Here is a 22226-nt window from a genome sequence, read left to right as displayed (position 1 = left end):
TCACTTCGAATTACTTTTATGTTTCTATCATGCTGATTTTGAACCTCAATCACATAAGCTTTAAAAGCATTTAAAGCATCACTCTTATTCTTCAACAAATAAACATAGGTAAATTTTGAGAAATCATCAATGAATGTAATAAAATATCTTTTACCACCTCTAGTTAGAACACCTTCAAGTTCACAAATATCATAATGTACTAATGCTAGCGGATTTGTACTTCTCTCAGTGACTGTGAGGTTTCTTAGTGATTTTGGCCTTGGTGCATGATTCACGATGTACAAAATCATCATTCTTCAAGATAGGAATTAAACCCAATGGGTTCTTAACATACTTCCTATTAATATGACATAATCTACCATGCCAAACATTATAATAAGCAATCATGTAAGTCTGTTTTATTAATGTCGACAACATTCAATTTAAACATCCCATTACATGCATATCCCTTGCCAACAAAAAATCCGGACTTAGTGATCACATCTTGATCACTACCTATCACTGCTGAAAACCGTTATTCAAAATAAAACCGAAACTAAATTATTCCTAATATCGGTGTATGAAGAACATCCTTCAAAACCGGTTTCTTCCCGTAAGAAACACCAACTCCACATCACGGAACCTACAACCTTGATAGTATGGTTGTCGCCTAATAGAACTTCCCGGTTCACGGTTGTAGTATAACTCTTGAACCAGTTTCTATCAAAACAGGACATGCCTAGAAGCACCGATATCAGCCCACCATCCCTCATAGACATTGTGCAATTGACTTCAAATCATTGCCACAAAAGTGTCCTCGGTGACATTAGCCTCATTTCATTTTTGCGATTCTTGCATAATGTCCATTTTTTTGCATGTATAACATACAACTTCCGACATGTCTGGCTATTAACCTTTGGTTCATATTAACCCGGTTTCGGTTTTTATGTGGAGCTTTCTTGTTATTATTATTTGTTCTTCATTGCCTTTTATTAGGTTTCCGATTATAATTGGTTTTATTAGCATCTTTGATTTATGATATTAACTTTAGCCTTGGCGGATGACATAGCTATTCCTCATTGTGGTCTTTTTTTGATTCTTCTTCAATCCGAGTCTCATAATGAGACTTCCATCGAAAACTCCTTGGATTTATGTCTAAGAATGTTTCTAAAATCCTTCCATGAGGGAGGAAGCTTATCAATGACGATAACTTGAAATTGCTCGTCAATCTTCATTCCCTCATAAAGTATTTCATGAACAATTATTTATAGGTCATGACAATTTGAGTCACAACCTACTTGTCATCTTCCATCCGAATTTAAGGTAACGACTTACAACATGACAAGCCCTCCTCGGTTCATATTTGGACTTTGGGCATCCCACACATCGAAGCGGTTGGAAGATAGCGAAGCAATTCGACAAATTAAATTTAATAAGTGCATTCAGGATATAGTTCTTGCACTTGAAATCCTCAGCATTCCATTTGTTGACAGCAACAGTAAGAGCAGGTTCCAACAGATCTTCCGCCATAGGTCGTTTCTCTATCAGAACATTATCAACCTTCACCAAGGTCAGATAAAATGTCATCTTTGCTTTTTCCACCGTTTGAAGTTTTGACCGGCAAACTTGAAAGGGCGATTATTGTTGTTGTCGTTTTTGAACTGGCTTCCTTCCTCGTGTTCCATTGTTAAACAGACAAACAACACCTTAAAATTGTTAGAAAACAATCTGCAAAAACAGGATTAACAATGAAATTGGAATTGGAAACAGGTCCTCTTTAAGGTATTGCGGGTCTGTTCCTCCCGTGCGCATGACAGGCGGAACCTCCGGGATACAACAACCTCTGTAAATGTCTTGATGATCACCGCACGCCAAAAACCAAAACTGGAAGAGAGAACAAGAACTAATAGTCTCATTATCAAAAGTTTTTCTTCAAAGAGAAAAGATCAAAAACTGGTGTGGTTTGGTCTGCATGTAAGCCTTGTTTTTATAGGATGTGTAACGTTAAGCTCTCAACGTTTGGTCAACTCTCAACGTTACAAAATAAAAAGTAACGCGTTCCAAACTAAAGTGTTTCTGGACTTAAAAAAGCAAAATTTTTCTTTTTTTTTTTTTTTTTTTTTTTTTTGTTTGTAAACATACCAAAACGATTAAAATAACCAACACATAGCAATGTTAATCATTCAAAACATTATTTGGGAATTTGGATTTTTTTGAGTGCTTATACTTTACTAGAGAGTAGCGGTGTCAATGATTAACTAAAAAATGACCAAAACCAAAACCATTTAAATTCTAATAGGGTTTGAAATTATAAACCCGATTACAAGCGGATAAAAAAAAATCAATTTTATGTTGAAATTGTTCAAATCGATTAGTCAAAACCTGACGATTACCTGAAATGAAATTCAACCCAAATATATTCGATAAACTTGTAACATTAGATATTTTGTCAAAAAATTGGGTTAGGGAGCCTATTTTATAAAATTTTACACTTAAAAGATTAAAGAATATTATTTTATGAGAGCAGATCTTCTCCACCCGGGTGTAATCCCCATTCTCCTACACTTCACAAAATAATCATGACATGTGTCACTTAACAAATAGCCCATAAACAAATAAAGTAATAGAGTTAAAAAAAATCATAAAAAAATAGGGCAAGTTTATGTCCGCGTTTTCTCTCTCACCAAAAAAAAAAAAAAACTAGATGTTTCCATTAGTGTTTTTTGCTCACTGTCTCTCTCGTCTCTTTTGATCTTATCTCTTTCAAGAGAAATTTATTGATTTTAGTTGGAATTATGAATCAAAAACAAGGAAATTTTGACTGGAGGTTTTTTGGAAAGAAAATGAAGGCTCCAAATCTTCTCATACTTGTCTCACAGCCAAAGAAATCAAACAGTTAAATGCTTATTACATTTTTTATTTTCAAGTGAAATGGTTTATTAAAATCTTTAAATCAATATGGTTCCATCTTTATTTAATTATTTTTGAAACCCTTGCTAAAATGTTTAGAAGGGAAAGCATATACTATAATCTAAAGAGAGAACGAATAGACTATAATCTGAATTTATATATTTTTTTAACTCCGTTACTTTCTTTATTTCTGGATGTTAGTTAAGTAACAGATGTCATAATTATTTTGTGAGGTGTAGGAGGATGGGGATTACACCTGTGCGGAGAAGATATGCTCTCTTATTTGATAGATTTACTACTACTTATATTTTTTATATAGTGAAAATTATTTATACAAGAGAAAAAACAATATTCAAATGTGCTATCTATAACTACCCACGTTTTTAGGAAGTGGACAATTTAGTTATTGAGATTTATAACCATTTTATTATATTTGTTACCCTTATATAACTACCAAATTAAATATTTTAACTAAAAAATATATAGTCCTGATGAGGAGAGATCGATCTCTCCTCCAAATAGAGCGCACTTCAGTCATAACCGTCCAAATAAAGTTTGCTCTTATCTCGAGCTTCCAAGCTTTTACAATTGAAGGGAGTCTGACGACACACAAAAATCCAAAAAAACACTAAGATTCTCCCTCTCTTTTTCGAAATTCTAAATTTTTTTTGGTAACACTTCTATCTCTTCCTATTCTGTAACTCCTCTCTCTATTTCCTCTTCTACGTTTTGCGATTTTACCATGGCCAATTGTAAACCGCTGTTGTTAGATGGTACATGCATAAAAATTTCTACTTCCCGCTCTAATTAGAACGCTACTTTTCCCAACCATCAAAATAGAGAGTTTCCAACAATACTAACAATATTTCTTAAGAACAAAATAAATACCATAGATTAAGAATTCTATGGATATGTTCCCATCGTGTGTATTTGTTTACACCATGTTCGCTATGTCTTATGTACAAAAGCAAAAACATCTCAAATAAAATAGAGCAACGCCCACCTATACAACTATTGCTTCCATCACACACAAAATAGAATATGCGCAAAAATATTGATGGCGATCCATGTACAAAAAATTGAAGACCATCGTCCCGATAAGCGCTTTAATCTTCAAAAAACCAAAAGAACTGAGTCCATACCATTTGCTTCCATATGCCTTCATATTCTGTAAACCTGCAAAATGAGGTTGTTATGAAATTAATAAGAAATGCTAAGGGCAGTTGATTGCATTACTTGAATGGGCTCATTAAGATCAATGAAGGTGCTCCCATAGGTTGTTGTTGATTCCTACAACATAAAAAAATAATAATAATAATTAAGACAACTTGAGTAATATTAACAAAGCAAGATTTTTAGTGCTTACCTGATTGAAAGTTTGAGTTGGATAGCTTTGGCTAACAATTGGTGATTGTTGCACATTACTTTCACCAAGACCCTGCAAAATTTGGCACAAAAAACAAGATTAGTTTGTAAACATGAGTAAGATGAAGTAAACATTTTCTATTTTATTATTTACATAAAAATATCATTATTTGAATAATTTCAACCAACCAATAAAAGAATACTAACCTTTAAATCATGTAATCCTCCTATATCTTCCCATGACACCTTAGGAATCTCCACAAAACACCTCTTGTCATGCTTGGACCAACCACATATCCTGCATGCTTCCAGTCTTCCATTGTTAAGCAGAATATAACACCATCTTTAATCATATCACCAGATCTCCTGGCTGCAAACATTGCAGCCTCCCGACATAAAGCTTCTAGATCAGCCCCAACATATCCATTGCAAGATGCAACTATAGCTTGTAGGTTGACATGGGGATCCAAAGGAAGCTTCTTTGAATATAGCTGAACCAATTCAAATGCAAATAGGAACTACAGTTTAGAAAAGAAAGTGTCATCCAGACACAACTAATTCCCATTGGCCAATGATTCAAAATCAATATTATTGACAAATTCTTAAGTAGCTCCTACATATCATTTAATATCTAAAAAGTTTTTCCAGGCCCACCCATCTTTTTTCTCTTTTATGGAAGGCAAATACCTACCATGAGGATTTGTAAGTGCTCTTCTTCATTAGGTGTTGAAACTTCTACTTCCCAATCAAAATGCTTTGGTCTCCGTAAAGCTGGATTAATTGTATTCATTCATGATACCCACAAATCAAGCAAAAATTACTAGTCAAAAAGATAATTTAACAAAATTAAAAAGAAGGTATATGAAAAACAAAATAAATTTCATTTGGGAAGTCAAAAAGAGGTATTTATAAAGAAAAAACATATTTTATCACAAAAAAATATGAGTATTTAGTCCCACATCTTAGTTATTATGGAGATAAAATTTAATATAACACATTTTAACTAATAGCATTCCCATGGTTATCATTACCTGACTAGAATTATCGGGCTCGAGATTAGTCTTCATAGCACAAGCTTCAACATTTTGGCCTGAAACAAAAACAAGTAAATACAATTAATTGGACATGAGTCAAACATGAACACACATGACGGTTTTACTTGTCGTATTGAGTTGCTCATACCTCTTTTCCTTTTCTTTCCTTGGCTAATGTTAGACATATCAGTGGATATTGCAACTGAAGATTATTGGCTGCACAAGCCAACAACACAAGATTTAGCATATATATAGTAATGAGTTCAACAAATACAGAGTTATGAATGACTATAATTTACTATGATTTTGCGTCTGGCTTAGAGCTCTTTTTGTTCTTGTCTTGCCATGATGGTATTTTTTTTGGTCGCCCCTTGTGATTCAAAATGGGTGGATCAACTAGTGGCTTTGCTTTGTCCATACAGCTCTTTAAACATTTCTGACTATCATTAAGTCCACTTTCAATATGATTTAGAGAACTGATTCTCATATTTTTCATTGTAGACTCAACTTCCTTTAATACTTGATGGAAACCCGACATTGCTACCTTGTAAACTTCAATAGACGTAGCACCTTTAGTAGCGATATTAACAACTTCAAAACAAAGGCTACTAAATATGTTTGTATTAGCTCTATGACAATTAGCTACTATCTCCCATCCCTCTTTGCTTATAACTGATTCAGACTTTGCATCCCTAGTCCATCTCTTTAATATATATTGATGAGGAAGGTGCAAAACATCCATAACAACAAAAACCTTCAAAACATGCCTACACAAGTAACCAACAAATTCATACAATAGATAACTACAAGTGGCACTATTGTCTTCACAGTCAAAACTTACCGTTCGGAAAGTGTTTTCATGGCCCAATCTCCACACATGAAATGTGGACCTTGTCCCAACGTCCTCAACTTTTCTTTGACGATACGAAAAACTTTCATGTAACTGATCTTGAAACCTTGTAAATATTTATCTTGTGTAAATTTCTGCTGCTTCCTTCTCAATTTCCATTGAAAATCTCAAAGCACGCTTCGTATAATTGGTTTCATAGTCCTCATCATTTTCAGCCTCCTTTCTAACAATGACAGCCATTTCATATTGTTTCATAAATGTCGACAAGGGCAAATTTCTTTTCAAGTAACCATCAAAGTATGCATTTATACTTTCACTGCGTTGGGTTGTGTACATGGCCACACAAAATATGTCACGAGCATAAACAGATTCCCACTTTTGTCGTTTTTCATAAAGCCTCGCTAACCACTTGTTCCCTTCTAAGTCATACCTTTCAATCATCTCTTTTAACTTAGCTCAAACTTTTCAACGATCTCGTTCCCATACAAACAATACATGAAGTCACCCCAAAAGCCTTCTTTTGAATTAATCACATGTGACAAATTTGTCTTTGCATTTCTAGTAATATGTCATGTACAAAAGCGATGGCGTGTACCTAGTAACACCTTTTTCTATTGCTCCACCAATTGTTGATTCTTGATCGGTAAGAATCAATCTTGGTTGCTTACCATTCATTGACCTCATCCATGCTTTCATAACCCATTCAAATGACTCCTCGCATTCATTGTAAAGCAACGCACCTCAAAATATTATTGTTTGGAAATGATGATTGATGCCGACAATTGGTATAAATGGCATGCCATATCTATTTGTCCCATATGTAGGATCAAAACAAACAACATCCCCAAAATAATGATAATCCATCATTGATTGCGCATTAGCCCAAAAAAAATTCATAGTCTGTCCAGCTGAATCAATTTGGATATAGTGAAAGAATGATGGATTATCCACTTCTTGATGCTCGAAGAACTCAATAACATACTGTGCATCTCCCACTAAAAGCTCATGTCTCTGAATTTTACCGAAAAGGTTTATGGCATCTCTTTCGATGTAGCCAACATTACGGCTTCCTCCAGCTTCAGTTCCCATGTATTGTATCATAAGATTTGTTTTGATTCTAGCTAACTGCATGTTCTGAAGCACACATTCTTGCTCTTCCGGTATCTTCCTTGAATACCTCAACTTGTGTCTTTTGGTCGGAGTTACAAGTGGATGATTGTGTTCTTCGATAACTCGAGAGACAATCCAAGTTTTGCCATCTTTTGTTCGAGTGTACATTATCGCCTTGCATCCTGTTCTTGAATTGAATCTATTTTTCTGCCTTTCTTCAAACGGTTTTGAAGAATTGCTAAAACCTTGGAGCGAACAACAGTACGAGCGTGCATTAATTTCTTTTGTGAGTTGAGGTTTAGAAGTCGAGTACCTCCTAACGCTGAATCCAATCCGTCTTGCATAATTGTTGTAATAATTATATGCTTCATCTGGTGAATCAAATTCCATGCCAGCACAAGGACATAATTTATCCGCTTTATCTTCATAATCTCCCTCTTCTATTTCAACAGTTTGAGACCCATTTATATTATTTTCAGCAACACCATCCTTGGCTTCATCAAAATATTCACAATTGTAATTATCATCCTCATAAATCTCTTCAAATTGATTTGGGTCAGTAAAAACTCTTCATTCATTCCCTTTAATGTTATCAAAACCAAAATCAATATTGTATTGGTTTGGCGGTTCCATTAAATGATATGTTATATAGCAATAAATAGGATTAAAACCAAAAAATCTATTTCTATACTTTTACATAAAAAATATGAAGTTGGGAACGAGTTACCGATAGAAAATCGAATTCCATATAAGAATGTCTTGTAAGGAAGGACACTAGAAAACAAAACCCAAGGATTTCGAATGATTGTTCAGCAAATAAGGTGAGAAGATAAGTTTTTTTCCTCTTTGTTTTTTTGGGTTTGCCTACTCTATTTTGTTGGGTTTGCCTCGTCACATGTCTTTTTAGTTCTAAATCCCATCCGGGTATGAGTTGTCCATTTGGACGGCTATAAACAAAGTGCGCACTAATTCAAGGAGAGAATGATCTATCCTTATCAGTTGCCAAAAATATATATAATTCAATTATAACCACCTGTTTTGTATTTTTAAATGTATATGCACAAATATAAACCACCAACGTAGTAAATTTATTTTTAAAATACTAATGCATTTTAAAACGTATATGTATAATGATATGCATTTTAAAGTGCATACACAAAATGTATTTTATTATTTAGTAGTTATGACCAACTACTATTAAATGCAATGAGTTGATTTAGGGTTTAATGTTTAGAGGTTTTTAGGGTTCAGGCTTAGGGTCTAGTTTGTAGGGGTTTATGGTTTAGTGTCTCGAGGTTTTGGGTTTATGCATTTAATGTTTAGTGTCTAAAGGTTGTTAGGGTTTAGGCTTAGGGTCTAGTCTATTGGGGTCTAAAGTTTATTTTTAGGGTATAGTTTACAGGGATTTAGGATTTAATGTGTAGAGGTTTAGGGTTTAGGCTTATGGTCTAGTGTCGACATGTTTAATTTGTGATACACGCATTATATGCCATTTTTAAATGCAAAGTAGGTGGTTGGTTATAAATGAATTATAATATTTTAAAATGCATTATAAAATCAAAATAACTTAATGAATTTTAAAATGTTTAGTTAAAGTGCAATATTAAACTAAATGTTTACTTTCAAATGCATTTTAAAATTTATGAAATTTTAGAGATTATGGGAGAGGAAATATAGTTGTTCAATAGGTGTAAATAATTAAAATAAGATATTTTTGTCAATTGATGTAGAAAATGGGTTAACACGTATCAAATTACGGTTTTGGTGTAGAAACTAAAAACATTATGCCTATGGCTTTGGAGTCCAAACAACTTTTAACCGACTCTCTTAAACTAATTTTTTGGATATTTTGTATGCCTATATTTTTTTATTTTTTTATGGTGAATTTCGTATGCCTAAATAAATGAAGACAATTTCAAATATTTTGCTCCATTTTCTGTATCACAACCAAACATTTTGCTAGTTGTCTTTGGGTGTGAGTGTGTTGTAACACATAATAGCGTAATGTTTTTTTAATGGGAGAGAGACAAATATCAAAATTTCAATTTTTGGAATTCCACATGTATAGATATAGTCGATATTTACCCGTGCGTTTTCTTTTCGTAAGAACATTGTCTGGGCTTTCATTGGACTAGAATAATTAATGATTTAGAATTGATCATATTTGTATATTCTGGCCCAATGGGCCAAAAGAAATGGGCGGGATCAAGAAAAAGGGCGGGAAACAGAAAAACTATTTTTAGGTCACATAAAATAAAAATAAAAATAAAACATTTCTTAGGGTTTCAAAATGAGGAAGAAAGAGAACTACTTATATCTATCAATAAATGATGCAATATCTTGTATCAATCAAAAGGTTAATATGGTTGGCGTCGTTGTTGAGTACGGACTTCCAGAGAAGAGCAGAGGAACCGGTAACTAATCCCCCTTTTTTTTTTTTTTTTTTTTTTAATAATTAATTTAAAATGTTCTCATTGGCTGTGATGATTAAAAAAAGGCCGGTCTTACAGCTGCCTTGGATTTAAAATCCAATTGGGTAGTAGGATGACGTCATTAATCTTAAAGGTGTTTTCTGAGCCAGTTTGAGATCATACTAATACTCACTGTATTTTAGTTTCTTAATAATTTAATATGCTTGCATTTAAAAATGGGACTGCCACGACATCTAGCTCTATTAGTTTGAACGTTAGTCCACCTACAGAATGTTTTTGTTGGCAGTGATGATAAAAGGCCGGTCTTACAGCTGCTTTGGATTTACATCTAATGGTAGTAGGATGCCGTCAATAATCATAAGGTGTTTCTGAGCCAGTTGAGAACATTCTAGTGGGAATCAAATGACTTTCCTTTGCTTTGCCTCTGACAACATGGCTCGATCTAGTATTCACATTTTGTACTGTTAAATCAAGAAGGGAAACAAAGGAAAAATAATTTTCTGGCTTGTTGGTATACAATTTGTAATTGGTTTAATTGTTCCTTCTATCTAAATCTACTTAGTCTTACCATGCAAGCCAATGGTTTGGGTTTGATCTCCAAGCAGTGTGGTGAATCTTCTTGGGTCTGCTGCCCTGCTAATTTATGAGGTCTACCATTGAAAGTTAAACAGCCTCAAGTGAAACAGTAAACACATTAGTGAAAAAAGAGCATAACAATTTTAAGTCACAAGCCAAAGGATTTGTTTAAGATTCAAAATGTTTATGGTAACTTGGAACATTATGTTGGAAATGCAATTACTAATATTAATATGTCAACACATTTTTTTTTCTCTGTTTTTTGAGAAAGTTGACGGCATTTTCAGGTGAATATCTTCAACCTTTTGACCTTGTCAGCAATAGTCACCTGAACCATTGTAACAGTTCCCTTATATGAGCACTATCACTGTAAGATGAATATCATATAACATAAACAAACGTTTTGATACGAGTAAGCTTGCATGAGTGGTTGAGTGAAGGCACTGTGAACAAATGGGTCTTATGTAGTCTATAGAGCAATAACATCACTTGCTTTCATGTCAATGCTTTCTTTGAACTTTGACTCTTGAACTTGTTTTTGCAGATTATTTCTGCACTCTGAAAATTATGGATGAATCATCTCAAAGTTACGGTCTCTTGGTTAATGTTTTCACTGAGAGCTTGGATAAACTGCCTCGTGTCAAGTCAGCCGGAGATATAATTCGTTTTTCTCGAATTGTGGTGATCACTGATATGCTCTTGAAATAAAATATTTTCCCTTATGCTTTCTAACGAAACATTTATTGCATGTCGTAAAAGATTGTATTCGAATTGGAAATTACCGCTACAAGTAATTTGATACCTATTTGTTCTCTGATATACATGGGATGGCAAATTAGTGTATCATGATATGAAAGATGGATGGTAATTGGTAATGGTTTTTGTTGGAATTGATATGATAATGGAAAATGAGCATAGTCATGTATATTAGTTTTTGCTATGTTTTTTTTTTTTTTATTATTATTATTTTTTCCAATATGTAGGGAGAAGCCATATTTGTTTTTCTTTTGATATTTTCTCAGAGTAATTAAAGTATTTTGATTGGGTTCATACGATATTTGCAGATTCAATCTCATAATGGAAAAGTTAATGCTCATTTCAACAAAAAGGTGTCTACATTTGCCCTTTATGAAGGAAAATGTAGTAAAAGCTTCATCCCGTATCAATCTTCATCAAGCTACTTCCTTAAAGACCTCGATATGGATTTCATAGCTTCTCTAAGAACGTGGCTTTTCAACTTCCAACTTAATTCAGGTGGTTTAAGTTATTAATTCAGGTGTATCAGGTGTTCATGTCCAGTTATTACACTACGAAAAAGAAGAAGGAAGTTATATTAGTGAAAAGACAACACTTAAAAGCAAACAAAAAGTGTATCTCCACTGAAAAGGTTTCTCCACTACGTTATATGCTTCATTATCCTAATAAATAAGTGTATTGTACCATAAGCCATGTTGTTTTTGTTCTCCTTTGCTTACAACTATTTTTTAGTCAAAGCTTGAACCTGTTTAATATGCGTGTTAGGTACAAGTGAATTCTATCAACCCTTAAGTGCACTTAGGGAAAAGAAGTGCTTTGACTTAGTGTGTAAGGTAACTTGTCACACTATATATGAACTACCTTAGAGTCACATGAAATGGAAGCATTTCAAAGAAGCTAACTTATCTACATCCTGCCCGTGAAAAGGTTCTTAGAGTTTGTGAAGTTTCTAAAGATGCGTGGATGCTCTTTTTGTGGGATGGAACTGATGCTCCCCCATTAAGTTGCCGAACAAAGTGAGTATGGTACAGCTCTGTTTTATTGTTTGTTCATTTTCCTCGCTAGGGATCTGAAATAAGCTGTCCCTGAACAAGGAAGCACTGTCAAACTTGTCTTCAATTAATCAGTTTTTACTGTTCATTTGAGGCAAGAGTGATTTTACCACATTAATTAGTTTTGGTAATAGATGCCATCTATGAATGGAAAAGAATGAACACTACTTATGGTATCACAGGCTAAAGGATGAACTAAAGAACCCACTTCCTTTGCAATTGGAGCCAACACCTCTGCCAAGAGCTGTTTTATGTGAATTTCCAAGTGTAGGGACTATCTTGAGGGTGATAGTTGATAAAACTAGTGAGAAACTTGCGCTTCAGTTACCATGCGGATGGGTAAAATTTCTGAACATAGAGTGTGAAGAGCGGTCAGGATTGTGGTTTGGTGTTTTTAAACCTTCCACTAAGATCCGAATTTTGTCGGATGAGGACAGCATTGTGACATGTTGTTTGAGGTATATTATTACTTTTCACTGAATGTCACTTTTTAACATATCAGTCTATTGCAGTATACCAACTAACTGATATGTATGGATCAGGCGTTATGAGGAACGCTTACTTACTAAGTGGGATCGCATGCCCTCTTCAGCTTTTCCTTGGCCTTCTCACATAACAGGTAATTACACTAGCAACATTACAAATTTACCTATCAATCTCCTGCATGTGAATGTGTTGACTTCTCTATGGTTTCTTATTTACCATATTTAAGCGATGGCACATGTTTGTATCATAGTTTTTTTGTTTTTTTTGTTAATCTGTTTGTATCATAGTTTATCTAGTCTTAATAATTATTTGTATAATGCACTATTTAATATGTACAGCTTTTCTTTTTCAGAGACAGATCATGAAGATGTCCCATTCACAACATTGACGGATGTTCTTACCCACTCAAAGGTCCGTTTCATGTCTACAATATGGTGTTCAGAAAGAGCAGATAGACATGATAGTCTGCGTATCCTTGGACATATTTTTCTAAAGTTTCAGTGATAATTTTATTTTTGAAGGAGTTGAAATTCATCTTTTTTCTGCCTATATCATTTGGTGGCTGTAAATTTTAAGTTATCTCATTAATATTGTCTTTATCTTTGATTTGTAATTATGTGATGGTTATTGATTAATACTTTCAGTGGTTCCAATCATGGCACAGTTTTCAACTTATCATCTAAGATACGATGAAAGTTTGTGATATCGATAGTTCAGTATCTTATGTCCGACACTAGAGCTGATGTATATTTTAGATTAATGAGAACTACTGTAAACAAGTTTGTGTTGTCTTTGTTCAATATGTTTATGCATAAGTTAAACACAGTTCTGTTTTTTTAGGTAACATCCAAATTCAAATGTGTTGTTCGGGTTGTGGCGATGTGTCCCTGGTATGCTGATGATTTCCTTTCAGCTAAAGGGAATCCTTTATATAGGGTGAGGCTGACCCTCGAGGACCCCACTGCAAGAATACACACTCTTATATATGCTGAAGACGGGGTAAGTTCATATTTTTTTTGTGTTCTGCCTATATTTGTTCTTTGTATGAATCCAGATTATCTATGCCAAGGTGGAGGGGTTGAACCTACCTATAATGTTTTCTCCACAACTTCTGTAATCATATTGTTAGTTATAAAAGCAAATCAACTCATATGAACTTTCTCTCTTTCATTGTCAACAAATAAGAGTTGAAAATATCATTTGCACTGTCGGTAGTTACCGTGCATGAAACAAAACTTGAGCACACTGAAGCTTAAACTGTAGGAGGAAGGATCATAACATGATGCAATATATAGAAAAAGACTTTGATTGTTATTATCCATTTCACTTCATAGACTTGATCCATTGTAGGAAATATTTTTCGGTGGTTACCCGTCTTTGGATGTGCTGACTGGCATGCGCAACAAACTTCTTGGAATTTGCGCAGAAGATTTGGATGCTCCCAGAAACCCGCCATGGGTCCAGCTTTGTTTAAAATCTTATTGTCTTGATGAAAGTGATCCTTGGTCAAGTAGGAAATACAGGATATTTGACACCAGGCTTGTGGCGTAAAGAGTTTAAAGATTTCTGCTGGATGCATTCCTTTTTGTAGGCTGGCAACTTCGAAGTAACTTCGAATCCTAGCTGTGTATTTTGTAATTATTATTAAGTCATTGTATTATGAAGAGTTTCTTTCACGTAAGTGGTTTTGTTTAATCTCTTGTTTAATTTATTGAGAAAGCAGCCTGGAAGCCAATTATGTTACAAACTTGTAAAGTTGTATTACACCGAGAAGACATTTTGTAACTAATGAAGAATGTAATGACAATGACTATCTTTGTTTTTGAACTGGGCTTGTTAAACGTGTGGAAACAGTATTCAGAATTCTGTATTTTGAGTTGATTAACAGGTTCAAACAAAAAACAACCTGGTGCCACGCGTAAACCACCAATAAATCCAATACAATCCAATGATTTTGCACGTGGGTCCAATTACATTAACAGTCAAGACACGAAAACGCCACTAGCCAACGTGGATCCAAGTCACAAACCGTCACTATCACCAACGAACTTTTGATTGGATAAGACGTAGATCCAACGTGTCAGTTAAAGTTTCTCGTCAAAAAGTAACCGAAATTTTAAAACATTCCGTTAAATTCCGTTTACTTAAACAAGAACAACAAACACAAAAAAGCTTATTCAATTCATCACACACAGAGAGAGTAATGGAGAATTTAACGTACTGGGAATCTAAAGTAACGGCTATAAATTGGAACTCTCAAACTTCATTTTTCTCATTGAACGCTTCTTCATTCTCTCATTCTTTTTATTCACCAAACAAGCTAAAAAAACTCTCTTTTTCTGGTATTCATTTCACATTTCCTTTCTTCGCATTGTAATTGTTGTTTTATATTATTGTGGTTTACATATTAACATGTTTTCAACTTGGGTTTTCCATGTTGTTTGTTTTGCAGGTTTCCTTCTAACAAACTTCTTCCACTACAAGCTACTACTAATAAGGCAAGTTTTTTGTTTTTTTTTATTATTTGAATCTGTACTGTGTTATTTTGTTAAAAATGTTATCTTTGGGATCAATAGGGAAGTAGGGTAGACTCATTTTTTAAAGAAAAGGAGAAAGAGATGACCATTACACCAACAGTGAGGATTTCGGATGGGAAAATTGTCGCAAAGGATCGGGTTTTACTTTCCGGTGTAGGGGATAATGTGATATCGACTTCTGCTGCTACTTCTGGACCGGTTGATGGTGTTTTTATTGGTGCTCAGTTTGGTGAGAGCAATAGTAGACATGTTGTTTCTCTTGGCACCCTCAGGTAACCAAATCAATCTTACAAGTTAATGAACCTATATGTCTTAGCATGGTTTCATTTCAGTGTTTCTGTCTTTCTTCATTTTATTTATTTATTTTAAGATTGGGCCTTAATTTGTAGGGAAAGCTGTTTGTATTCTAGTGCTAACTAAACTTTATGTTTTAGTTTTTTTTAATCTACTGTGATTCTAACAATTGGTTATTGGTGTTCATTTTTTCAGCAAAAACGTTAAATATTAAATATCAAGCACATTTTCTAAAACTTTAGTTTTTCTACGAACTTGTTAAATTTTGATAGATGTATTTTATATTTTCTGCAGAAATGTTCGATTTCTTGCTTGCTTTCGCTTTAAACTATGGTGGATGGCGCAGAAAATGGGAAATCAAGGACAGGATATCCCTCTAGAAACTCAATTTCTTCTATTTGAGTCGAATATTGAAGAAGAAGGTGAATCCAATGAAACAATCTACACTGTCTTCCTACCTTTGATTGAAGGTCCATTTCGATCTTGTCTTCAAGGCAATTCAGAGAACAATGAGCTTGAGCTTTGTTTTGAAAGTGGAGATATCGAAACCAAAGCTTCTTCTTTCACGCATTCTCTCTTCATCAACTCTGGTTCTGATCCATTCGCTACAATCACTGATGCAATGACAGCTGTTAAGGTTCATTTAAGATCATTCCATCAACGTTTTGAGAAGAAATTGCCTAAGATTGTTGACTATTTTGGTTGGTGCACATGGGACGCTTTCTACCAGAATGTCACCCAAGAAGGTGTTGAAGATGGTTTAAAGAGTCTTTCATCTGGTGGTGTACCACCAAAGTTTGTGATCATTGATGATGGATGGCAATCAGTTGGTCCAGACACAGAAGAAAATAAAAAAGGCAATAAATCCGAGCCATTGCTTAGGTTGACTGGGGTCGAAGAAAATGATAAGTTTAAGAGGAAGGAAAATCCTACTGTGGGGATTAAGAGTATAGTGGATGTAGCAAAGGTGAAATATGGACTGAAATACGTCTATGTGTGGCATGCAATTACCGGTTACTGGGGTGGGGTACAACCGGGTTTGGAGGAATATGAGTCGTCCATGAAATTTCCAACGGTGTCAAAAGGAGTGCTGATAAATGAACCAAATTGGAAGATGGATCCACTGGCGGTGCAGGGATTGGGCTTGGTGAGTCCAAAGAAGGTTTACAAATTTTACAATCAGTTACATGAGTACTTGGCTTCAGCTGGTGTGGATGGAGTTAAAGTGGATGTGCAGTGTGTTTTAGAAACTCTGGGTGAAAATTTAGGTGGGAGGGTTCAGCTAACTAGACAGTATCACCAAGCTCTTGATGCATCTGTTGCTAAGAATTTTCCTGATAATGGTATCATTGCTTGCATGAGCCATAATACTGATTCAGTCTACTGGTAAATATCATTTCTTTCTCCCTTCTTCATTTTTAAAGAAGCCTACTTAAATATGGTATGGACATACTCTCTGTATAAAATCTGCTTAGAGATTAGTTTATCTATGCAGCTTTATAGCATATCTAGGATACATAATCCAGTTGGATATTAACATAACTCACATTTTGATAGTGTTCTTGCTGAACTTTGTGAACAGCTCAAAACAGACGGCAATTGTGAGGGCATCAGATGACTTTTATCCACGTGATCCTGTATCACACACCATCCACTTAGCATCAGTGTCATACAACAGTATCTTCCTTGGAGAATTCATGCAGCCAGACTGGGACATGTTCCATTCTCTCCATCCAGTGGCAGAGTATCATGCTTCAGCAAGGGCGATCAGCGGTGGGCCTGTTTATGTCAGGTACCAATTCTTTTCAAGTGTCAAAGCTCTGTCAGTAACCCGCCCACATAATTAATTAATATTGTAATCAATTCCACTCTCTATATTCCCACTAGCTAATGTCGTCATTTGTTGAGCAGTGATGCACCTGGGAAGCATAACTTTGAGATACTAAGAAAACTGGTCCTACCTGATGGTTCAATTTTACGAGCTCGACTTCCTGGACGTCCTACTAAAGATTGCCTGTTTTCAGACCCTACTCGCGATGGTGTTAGGTGAAATATTCACTAGTGAAAAAAATTCAATGCATAAATGAAAGTGTCTTTCTATTTGTTCTAACATACTTGTGTTTAGCAGTTTACTGAAGATATGGAACATGAACAAGTACACCGGGGTCATTGGTGTTTACAACTGCCAAGGCGCAGCATGGAGCAATGTAGAGAAGAAGAATATGTTCCATGAAACCCAAACTGAGGCCCTTACAGGTGCTGTGAGGGGCAGAGACGTTCACCTCATTTCTGAAGCTGCAACTGAACCTGATTGGAAAGGGGACTGCGCTGTGTATGGCCATCAAAATGGTGAATTGGTTATCCTCCCCAACAATGCAGTTTTGCCTGTATCACTAAAGATCCTTGAGCATGAAATATTTACTGTATCTCCGATCAAGGTTGTGACACCTAGGATTAGATTTGCACCTTTAGGGTTGATAGATATGTATAACTCAGGTGGAGCAATCAAAGGGCTAAGGTATGAGATTAAATGCAACACTTCTCTCTCAGAATTGGGAAATGGCTGTATTAGGGAAACAGATGGTATTTCTCTACAGCCATTTGGGAATGGTAGCTCCAATGCAGTGGGCGTGGTATTAATGGAAATCAAGGGATGTGGAAGGTTTGGTGCATACTCTTCAGTTAAGCCGAGGCAGTGCATAGAAGGATCAGCGACAATAGATTTCAACTATGATTCTTCGTGTGGACTGTTGACTTTGAGATTAAATCAACGGAAGGAAGAGAGTAAAGATATTCATGCTGTTGAGATCCACTTTTAGGTTGCTATACCCTAACGATTAAAAATTGTCAGATGGGGGACACAAATTATTGGGACTAGTCACTGTTCTTGGGGGATTATTTTTCTTAGTTAATAATAGCCTAAATTCGTATGAACTGTTTTGCTGTTTTACTTTGTTCCCAGCAATGTATGAACTCCCTGAATCAGTCTTGAGACTCTCTAATAGCATGCATTTTCAGCTTCAGAACTCAAGGTCTATCTTAACCTGATACCATGTCCCATACTCCCACCATTAACCATCTATACTTTTCAAACACTACCTACTACCTACAAGTCACAAGCAACCCACTCGGGCTGAGTTTATAATCTCTTATAGAAGTTTGCAAGTCCATCAGACACGAACTGCAAACATTCAAACAACCAATACTAGCAGGAGTTTCTTCAAACTTCTTTCCCTTTCTTCAATTGAATGCTAATGCACTCTTATAATAGATAATCAATGCTAAACTCCAGATGATTTAGGAAGTTCAACATCTGTTCATGTCAATCACAAGATTAAAAATTAAAGTTTGTTCAGGCTTGCAATGAAGTCAAAATTTTGCTTGAGTTGATTCCATGGATACCATCTCACGTACAGTACCAGGTCATACTGTCAGTCTGTCACCTACAAATAACCAACAAAATCTCCTCATAGTTTTATTCTTAATTTTCTACATGATTAACAGCCAAAACTTGAACTAACAAGTAAAAAGGCAACGAATAATACTAACCTAACACTATCACAAAATTGAAATTTCCATTTTTACAAGTGAACTTTGGGTCTCGCGCTCAACTGAGCCATATTGAAGCCAATCCTTGGAACATACAAGGGCCTGCACTGTTTCAGGTTGGAGAGAACTCCAATTGGGATTGAGTACTCTGCCACTAGTACTGAAGAGAGACTCTGGGGCAACTGCTGATACTGGAGTGGACAAAATATCGCAAGCCATCTTTGACAACGAAGGGAACTTGAAGCTGTTCAGATTCCACCAACTCAAAATGTCAAAATCCTCTGTAAAAGGAACCACAGGTTCTTCCAGGTACTGATCCAATTCTGACCTTGTCTGGTCAGAACTGGACAACTCAGCGATAAAGATATCAGAGTCAAAAAAATGATCATTAGAGGGTACGGTTCCGTCAGAGGAGAGCTCAAATGCTTCTTCAATCTTGATATTGTTGATGCTCGCTTCTTCTAAAAAAGATGTCAGTGGAAGAAACTGTACAATATACTCAGAAAAGAGTTCGTGAATCCCTTCGTCAACCATTTTGAGATATGAGTTAGCTTCATCTCCATAGATCTTTGAGAAGCTGAAGTCCACAATCTTCATCTTAAATTGTGGATTTAAAACCACAGCAATTGCTAAAATGAGGCTGCAGTCTTTCCAATATGTATCAAACTTTTCTCGGAGGGTATTAGTGAGGTTGAAAATTAAGGGATCCTGGCTTGTGGCTCCACAGATGAGTTCTAACTGGATTTTCCACACTTCATGAAAGAACAGATCGGCAGTTGGGTGTCTTGTACTTGTCAGGACATTGGCTGCATCATACAAAAATTTCAAGTACATACATAGAGTCTCAATCTGCTTCCAATCATCCATGGTTAGGGTCAGCTTGTACTCGAGATCAGCTGTATCCAAGCAAGAAAATACTTCCTTTAATTCCGTTGAAGCCACCAACATAAGATAGGTTGTATTCCATTCTGTCTGGTCATCGAGAAATAGACACTTTGTGCTTGGGACTTGAAGTTTATGTTTGAGTTCTAAAAACTTCTCTTCACGAGTCCGCGATGTCTTTACATACTTTATGCTCTCACGCACTTTGCTAACTGTTCCCTCCATTAGTCCTAATGCATCTTGTGCAATGCTGCTTAAAACTTGGGCGTAGCAATGTTCAATTAGTAACTGACTTTTTAGCGTAAGTGGGTTCTTGACAGAGAGGTAGGCTCTAAGACTCCCAGTGTTGTTTCCAAAGATACTCTTATTAAAAGTTAGAGAAAACAACTTGTTCTCCAAGCCCCAGTCACTAAGGCAAATTCCAACTGCATGATTAAGAGCATCTTCACTATGTGGAAATGGTACCATCACCACACTGAGAATCCGTCTATGCAACTTCCATCCACTGTTGATGAAATGACCAGTGAGAATAACATACACTAGGGTTTCACTTGAAGTCCACAAGTCCACAGATAGGCTGATTCGTCCAGAAATTCCACTCAAAATCGCTGATAACTCCTGCTTCTCCTTATGATAGATTGCCATACAATCCCCTTGGACAGTGTCACAGTCCACCAAATTGAACGTAGGTTGGAGTGACTTTACAAAAGATATAAAAGCTGGATGTCCTACCATATGTAGTGGATAATCATGCATGATAATCATCTTAGCAATCTCATGGCGGCAAAGTTCCTGATCAAATGGAGCGTTGACAGACCAATAAGATCCATTACTTTGTCTTCTTGGAGGATATGTAACATTCCCTGTCCCAGCACTTCCAGTGGATGAAGATCTAAGTTGATTCTTCTCTTTTCGGCGGCTTGCCAGGCAGATCCCCAACCCAATGTGCCGTTTTAGGTGGCTCGTCCCTGAGAGCTTTGTGCCTGTACTGTATGCAAATGTTTGTTTGCACTGCTTACAGCAAGCCCTGGTACATCCAGAACCAACATCTTCCACTGTGAAATGTTCCCAGACTATTGACTTCTTCCTTCTACGCTTGTTTGGTTCCACTTCTGGAGTGTCTGGTTCGTTGCTCGTCGTAACGGTCATCATCCAAACAAAATTCCAATTCCTGCTTAAAAGGAAATATCATAAAGGTCATTACTTGCAAAATCTACAAAGAAAAACTGCATGAATAGAGAGTAGTTTCAAAATCAAATTAAAATTGCATATACAAACCTAACCATATAAGAAAGAAAAGAGAAGATTCTAGCTAAATAGCTTCTTATGCACTGAAAGATATCAAAATTGTGGTTATAAAAACGGGCCATACTCCCTCAATTGTGCTACTTTCAGAGTAGTATGAAAGCTATCATAAGTTGTATATGTGCCAGAGACTATAACAATAAAAAAGAAAAAAAACAACAACTCTAAAATAGAATAAAAGAAACCAACTAAGGCGGTATACAAATAAGTCCTTGATAACATTGAAGGCATAATTCCTCTTTCATGGTGATGGCACCATATTCCAATCCCACAATATTGCTGAAATTTTTACTTCCTTAACTCCGAAAGATCTAAACTAGTTGAGTTTCCATTGTTCCATACGGAACCAAACAGGTAATTCACTCTCCCCATTATGAACCAATACCAGATCATACTAATCGCAATACGTAATGAGAGTATGAGATTCGTATTTGCCAGTGAACGTGGCCGTCAGTTAGATGCCCCTAGCCCTCTTGGCCACAACCTACTCCCCTTAAGTCCACAAGAAGCGAAACGAATCTGTACTTCAACTGTTTATCCCTTGCCCATGCCAAAGGCTCCTCAATTTAAATATGTCAGACATTAGGACAATGATAATACAACTAATGGGATATCCATCTTTTGAAAAATAAAACAAAAAAAACAAATAAAGACTGATTCTTTACAATAAAATACAACAAATCAATGTTCTACTAATAAAAAAAACAACGAAAGAGAAAGTTGATACCTTAAAAGATGATTTCCGTTGGAGAAGGAAGACTGTGGAACGCTGAAAACACTAGGGTTTTAGGAGAGAGAGTAAGAGAGGGGTTTGAAGAGATGGGCTTTTGGACTTTTTATATAGTGGACTTCTTTCTTTATATATGGAAACTTGGAGAACCGACTTATTTTTATTTTGGAGGATTACTTTCAAAGCCCAGTTTTTACGAGGGTTTGGCTGTCAACTTGTGATTGGAGGGTTTTTGTTAAGGCTGTCGTGTATAAATGTCAGACATCCGACTTTCTAATTGGGATAAACAATACGAACCGCTCGTGATTTGGTTATATTTAGTATTTACATTAGCAAGATGGATAAGCTAAAGCAAAAAAAATTCCAATTAAATTCTTGT

At 35.6% G+C, this 22226-nt stretch overlaps 4 protein-coding genes, 2 non-coding genes and 1 pseudogene across 9 annotated transcripts; 4 read left to right on the top strand and 3 right to left on the bottom strand.

The window, feature by feature from the left end:
- Nucleotides 1-3752: 3752 nt before the first annotated feature.
- LOC147507846 (protein FAR1-RELATED SEQUENCE 9-like) lies at nt 3753-6531 on the bottom strand (annotated as a pseudogene). The gene is made up of 7 exons (XR_015216249.1): nt 5437-6531; nt 5286-5344; nt 4946-5025; nt 4462-4745; nt 4256-4327; nt 4126-4179; nt 3753-4065 (listed from the first exon to the last, which is right to left on the bottom strand). The product of XR_015216249.1 is annotated as a protein FAR1-RELATED SEQUENCE 9-like (transcript).
- Nucleotides 6532-6879: 348 nt separating this feature from the next.
- Nucleotides 6880-8741, bottom strand: LOC147507845 (protein FAR1-RELATED SEQUENCE 5-like). Its single transcript, XM_086596512.1, has 2 exons — nt 8726-8741; nt 6880-7742 (listed from the first exon to the last, which is right to left on the bottom strand). The coding sequence occupies exons 1-2, from the start codon at nt 8739-8741 to the stop codon at nt 6880-6882; spliced, it is 879 nt and encodes a 292-aa protein (XP_086452638.1).
- A 750-nt stretch (nt 8742-9491) lies between these two features.
- Nucleotides 9492-14377, top strand: LOC147507842 (protection of telomeres protein 1b-like). Of its 2 annotated transcripts, none has more exons than XM_086600502.1 (10): nt 9492-9662; nt 10801-10937; nt 11321-11510; nt 11778-11845; nt 11940-12028; nt 12247-12522; nt 12607-12683; nt 12903-12961; nt 13391-13549; nt 13977-14377. In XM_086600502.1, the coding sequence occupies exons 1-10, from the start codon at nt 9539-9541 to the stop codon at nt 14022-14024; spliced, it is 1227 nt and encodes a 408-aa protein (XP_086456628.1). In that variant the 5' UTR covers nt 9492-9538; the 3' UTR covers nt 14025-14377. The 2 variants fall into 2 exon arrangements, with proteins under 2 accessions (XP_086456628.1, XP_086456627.1); XM_086600501.1 differs by having other exon boundaries at nt 9493-9662; nt 13901-14377.
- On the top strand, nt 9724-9829 carry LOC147507844 (small nucleolar RNA snoR113). Its single transcript, XR_015219698.1, has one exon. It is a non-coding gene; the product is annotated as a small nucleolar RNA snoR113 (small nucleolar RNA).
- LOC147507843 (small nucleolar RNA snoR113) lies at nt 9961-10057 on the top strand. The gene has a single exon (XR_015219699.1). It is a non-coding gene; the product is annotated as a small nucleolar RNA snoR113 (small nucleolar RNA).
- A 348-nt stretch (nt 14378-14725) lies between the features above and the next one.
- Nucleotides 14726-18315, top strand: DIN10 (Raffinose synthase family protein). Its single transcript, XM_086600498.1, has 7 exons — nt 14726-14892; nt 15003-15048; nt 15127-15359; nt 15676-16767; nt 16964-17173; nt 17293-17427; nt 17510-18315. Exons 3-7 carry the CDS (start codon nt 15169-15171, stop codon nt 18198-18200), a joined length of 2319 nt encoding a protein of 772 aa, XP_086456624.1. The 5' UTR covers nt 14726-14892; nt 15003-15048; nt 15127-15168; the 3' UTR covers nt 18201-18315.
- Nucleotides 18316-18745: 430 nt separating this feature from the next.
- Nucleotides 18746-21980, bottom strand: LOC147507840 (zinc finger BED domain-containing protein RICESLEEPER 2-like). Of its 2 annotated transcripts, XM_086600499.1 has the most exons (3): nt 21845-21976; nt 18931-20983; nt 18746-18824 (listed from the first exon to the last, which is right to left on the bottom strand). In XM_086600499.1, the coding sequence occupies exon 2, from the start codon at nt 20962-20964 to the stop codon at nt 18940-18942; it is 2025 nt and encodes a 674-aa protein (XP_086456625.1). In that variant the 5' UTR covers nt 20965-20983; nt 21845-21976; the 3' UTR covers nt 18746-18824; nt 18931-18939. The 2 variants fall into 2 exon arrangements, with proteins under 2 accessions (XP_086456625.1, XP_086456626.1); XM_086600500.1 differs by having other exon boundaries at nt 18746-20983; nt 21845-21980.
- Between the last annotated feature and the right edge of the window lie 246 nt (nt 21981-22226).

The sequence above is a fragment of the Coptis chinensis genome, chromosome 3 (assembly GCF_015680905.1).
Source record: "Coptis chinensis isolate HL-2020 chromosome 3, ASM1568090v1, whole genome shotgun sequence".
In the NCBI taxonomy this organism is placed as follows: Eukaryota; Viridiplantae; Streptophyta; class Magnoliopsida; order Ranunculales; family Ranunculaceae; genus Coptis; species Coptis chinensis.
This window is presented reverse-complemented; position numbering and strand designations above follow the sequence as displayed.

Excerpts from the sequence above, each read along its gene's own strand:
- LOC147507842 (XM_086600501.1), top strand. The coding sequence starts at position 9,539 with ATGAGGAAGAAAGAGAACTACTTATATCTATCAATAAATGATGCAATA. Across the intron at positions 9,663-10,800 it reads AGAGAAGAGCAGAGGAACCG|ATTATTTCTGCACTCTGAAA; the intron begins GTAACTAATCCC and ends TTGTTTTTGCAG. Across the intron at positions 12,962-13,390 it reads ATGTTCTTACCCACTCAAAG|GTAACATCCAAATTCAAATG; the intron begins GTCCGTTTCATG and ends CTGTTTTTTTAG.
- DIN10 (XM_086600498.1), top strand. The coding sequence starts at position 15,169 with ATGACCATTACACCAACAGTGAGGATTTCGGATGGGAAAATTGTCGCA. Across the intron at positions 16,768-16,963 it reads AATACTGATTCAGTCTACTG|CTCAAAACAGACGGCAATTG; the intron begins GTAAATATCATT and ends CTTTGTGAACAG. Across the intron at positions 17,174-17,292 it reads GGTGGGCCTGTTTATGTCAG|TGATGCACCTGGGAAGCATA; the intron begins GTACCAATTCTT and ends TTTGTTGAGCAG.
- LOC147507840 (XM_086600500.1), bottom strand. The coding sequence starts at position 20,964 with ATGATGACCGTTACGACGAGCAACGAACCAGACACTCCAGAAGTGGAA.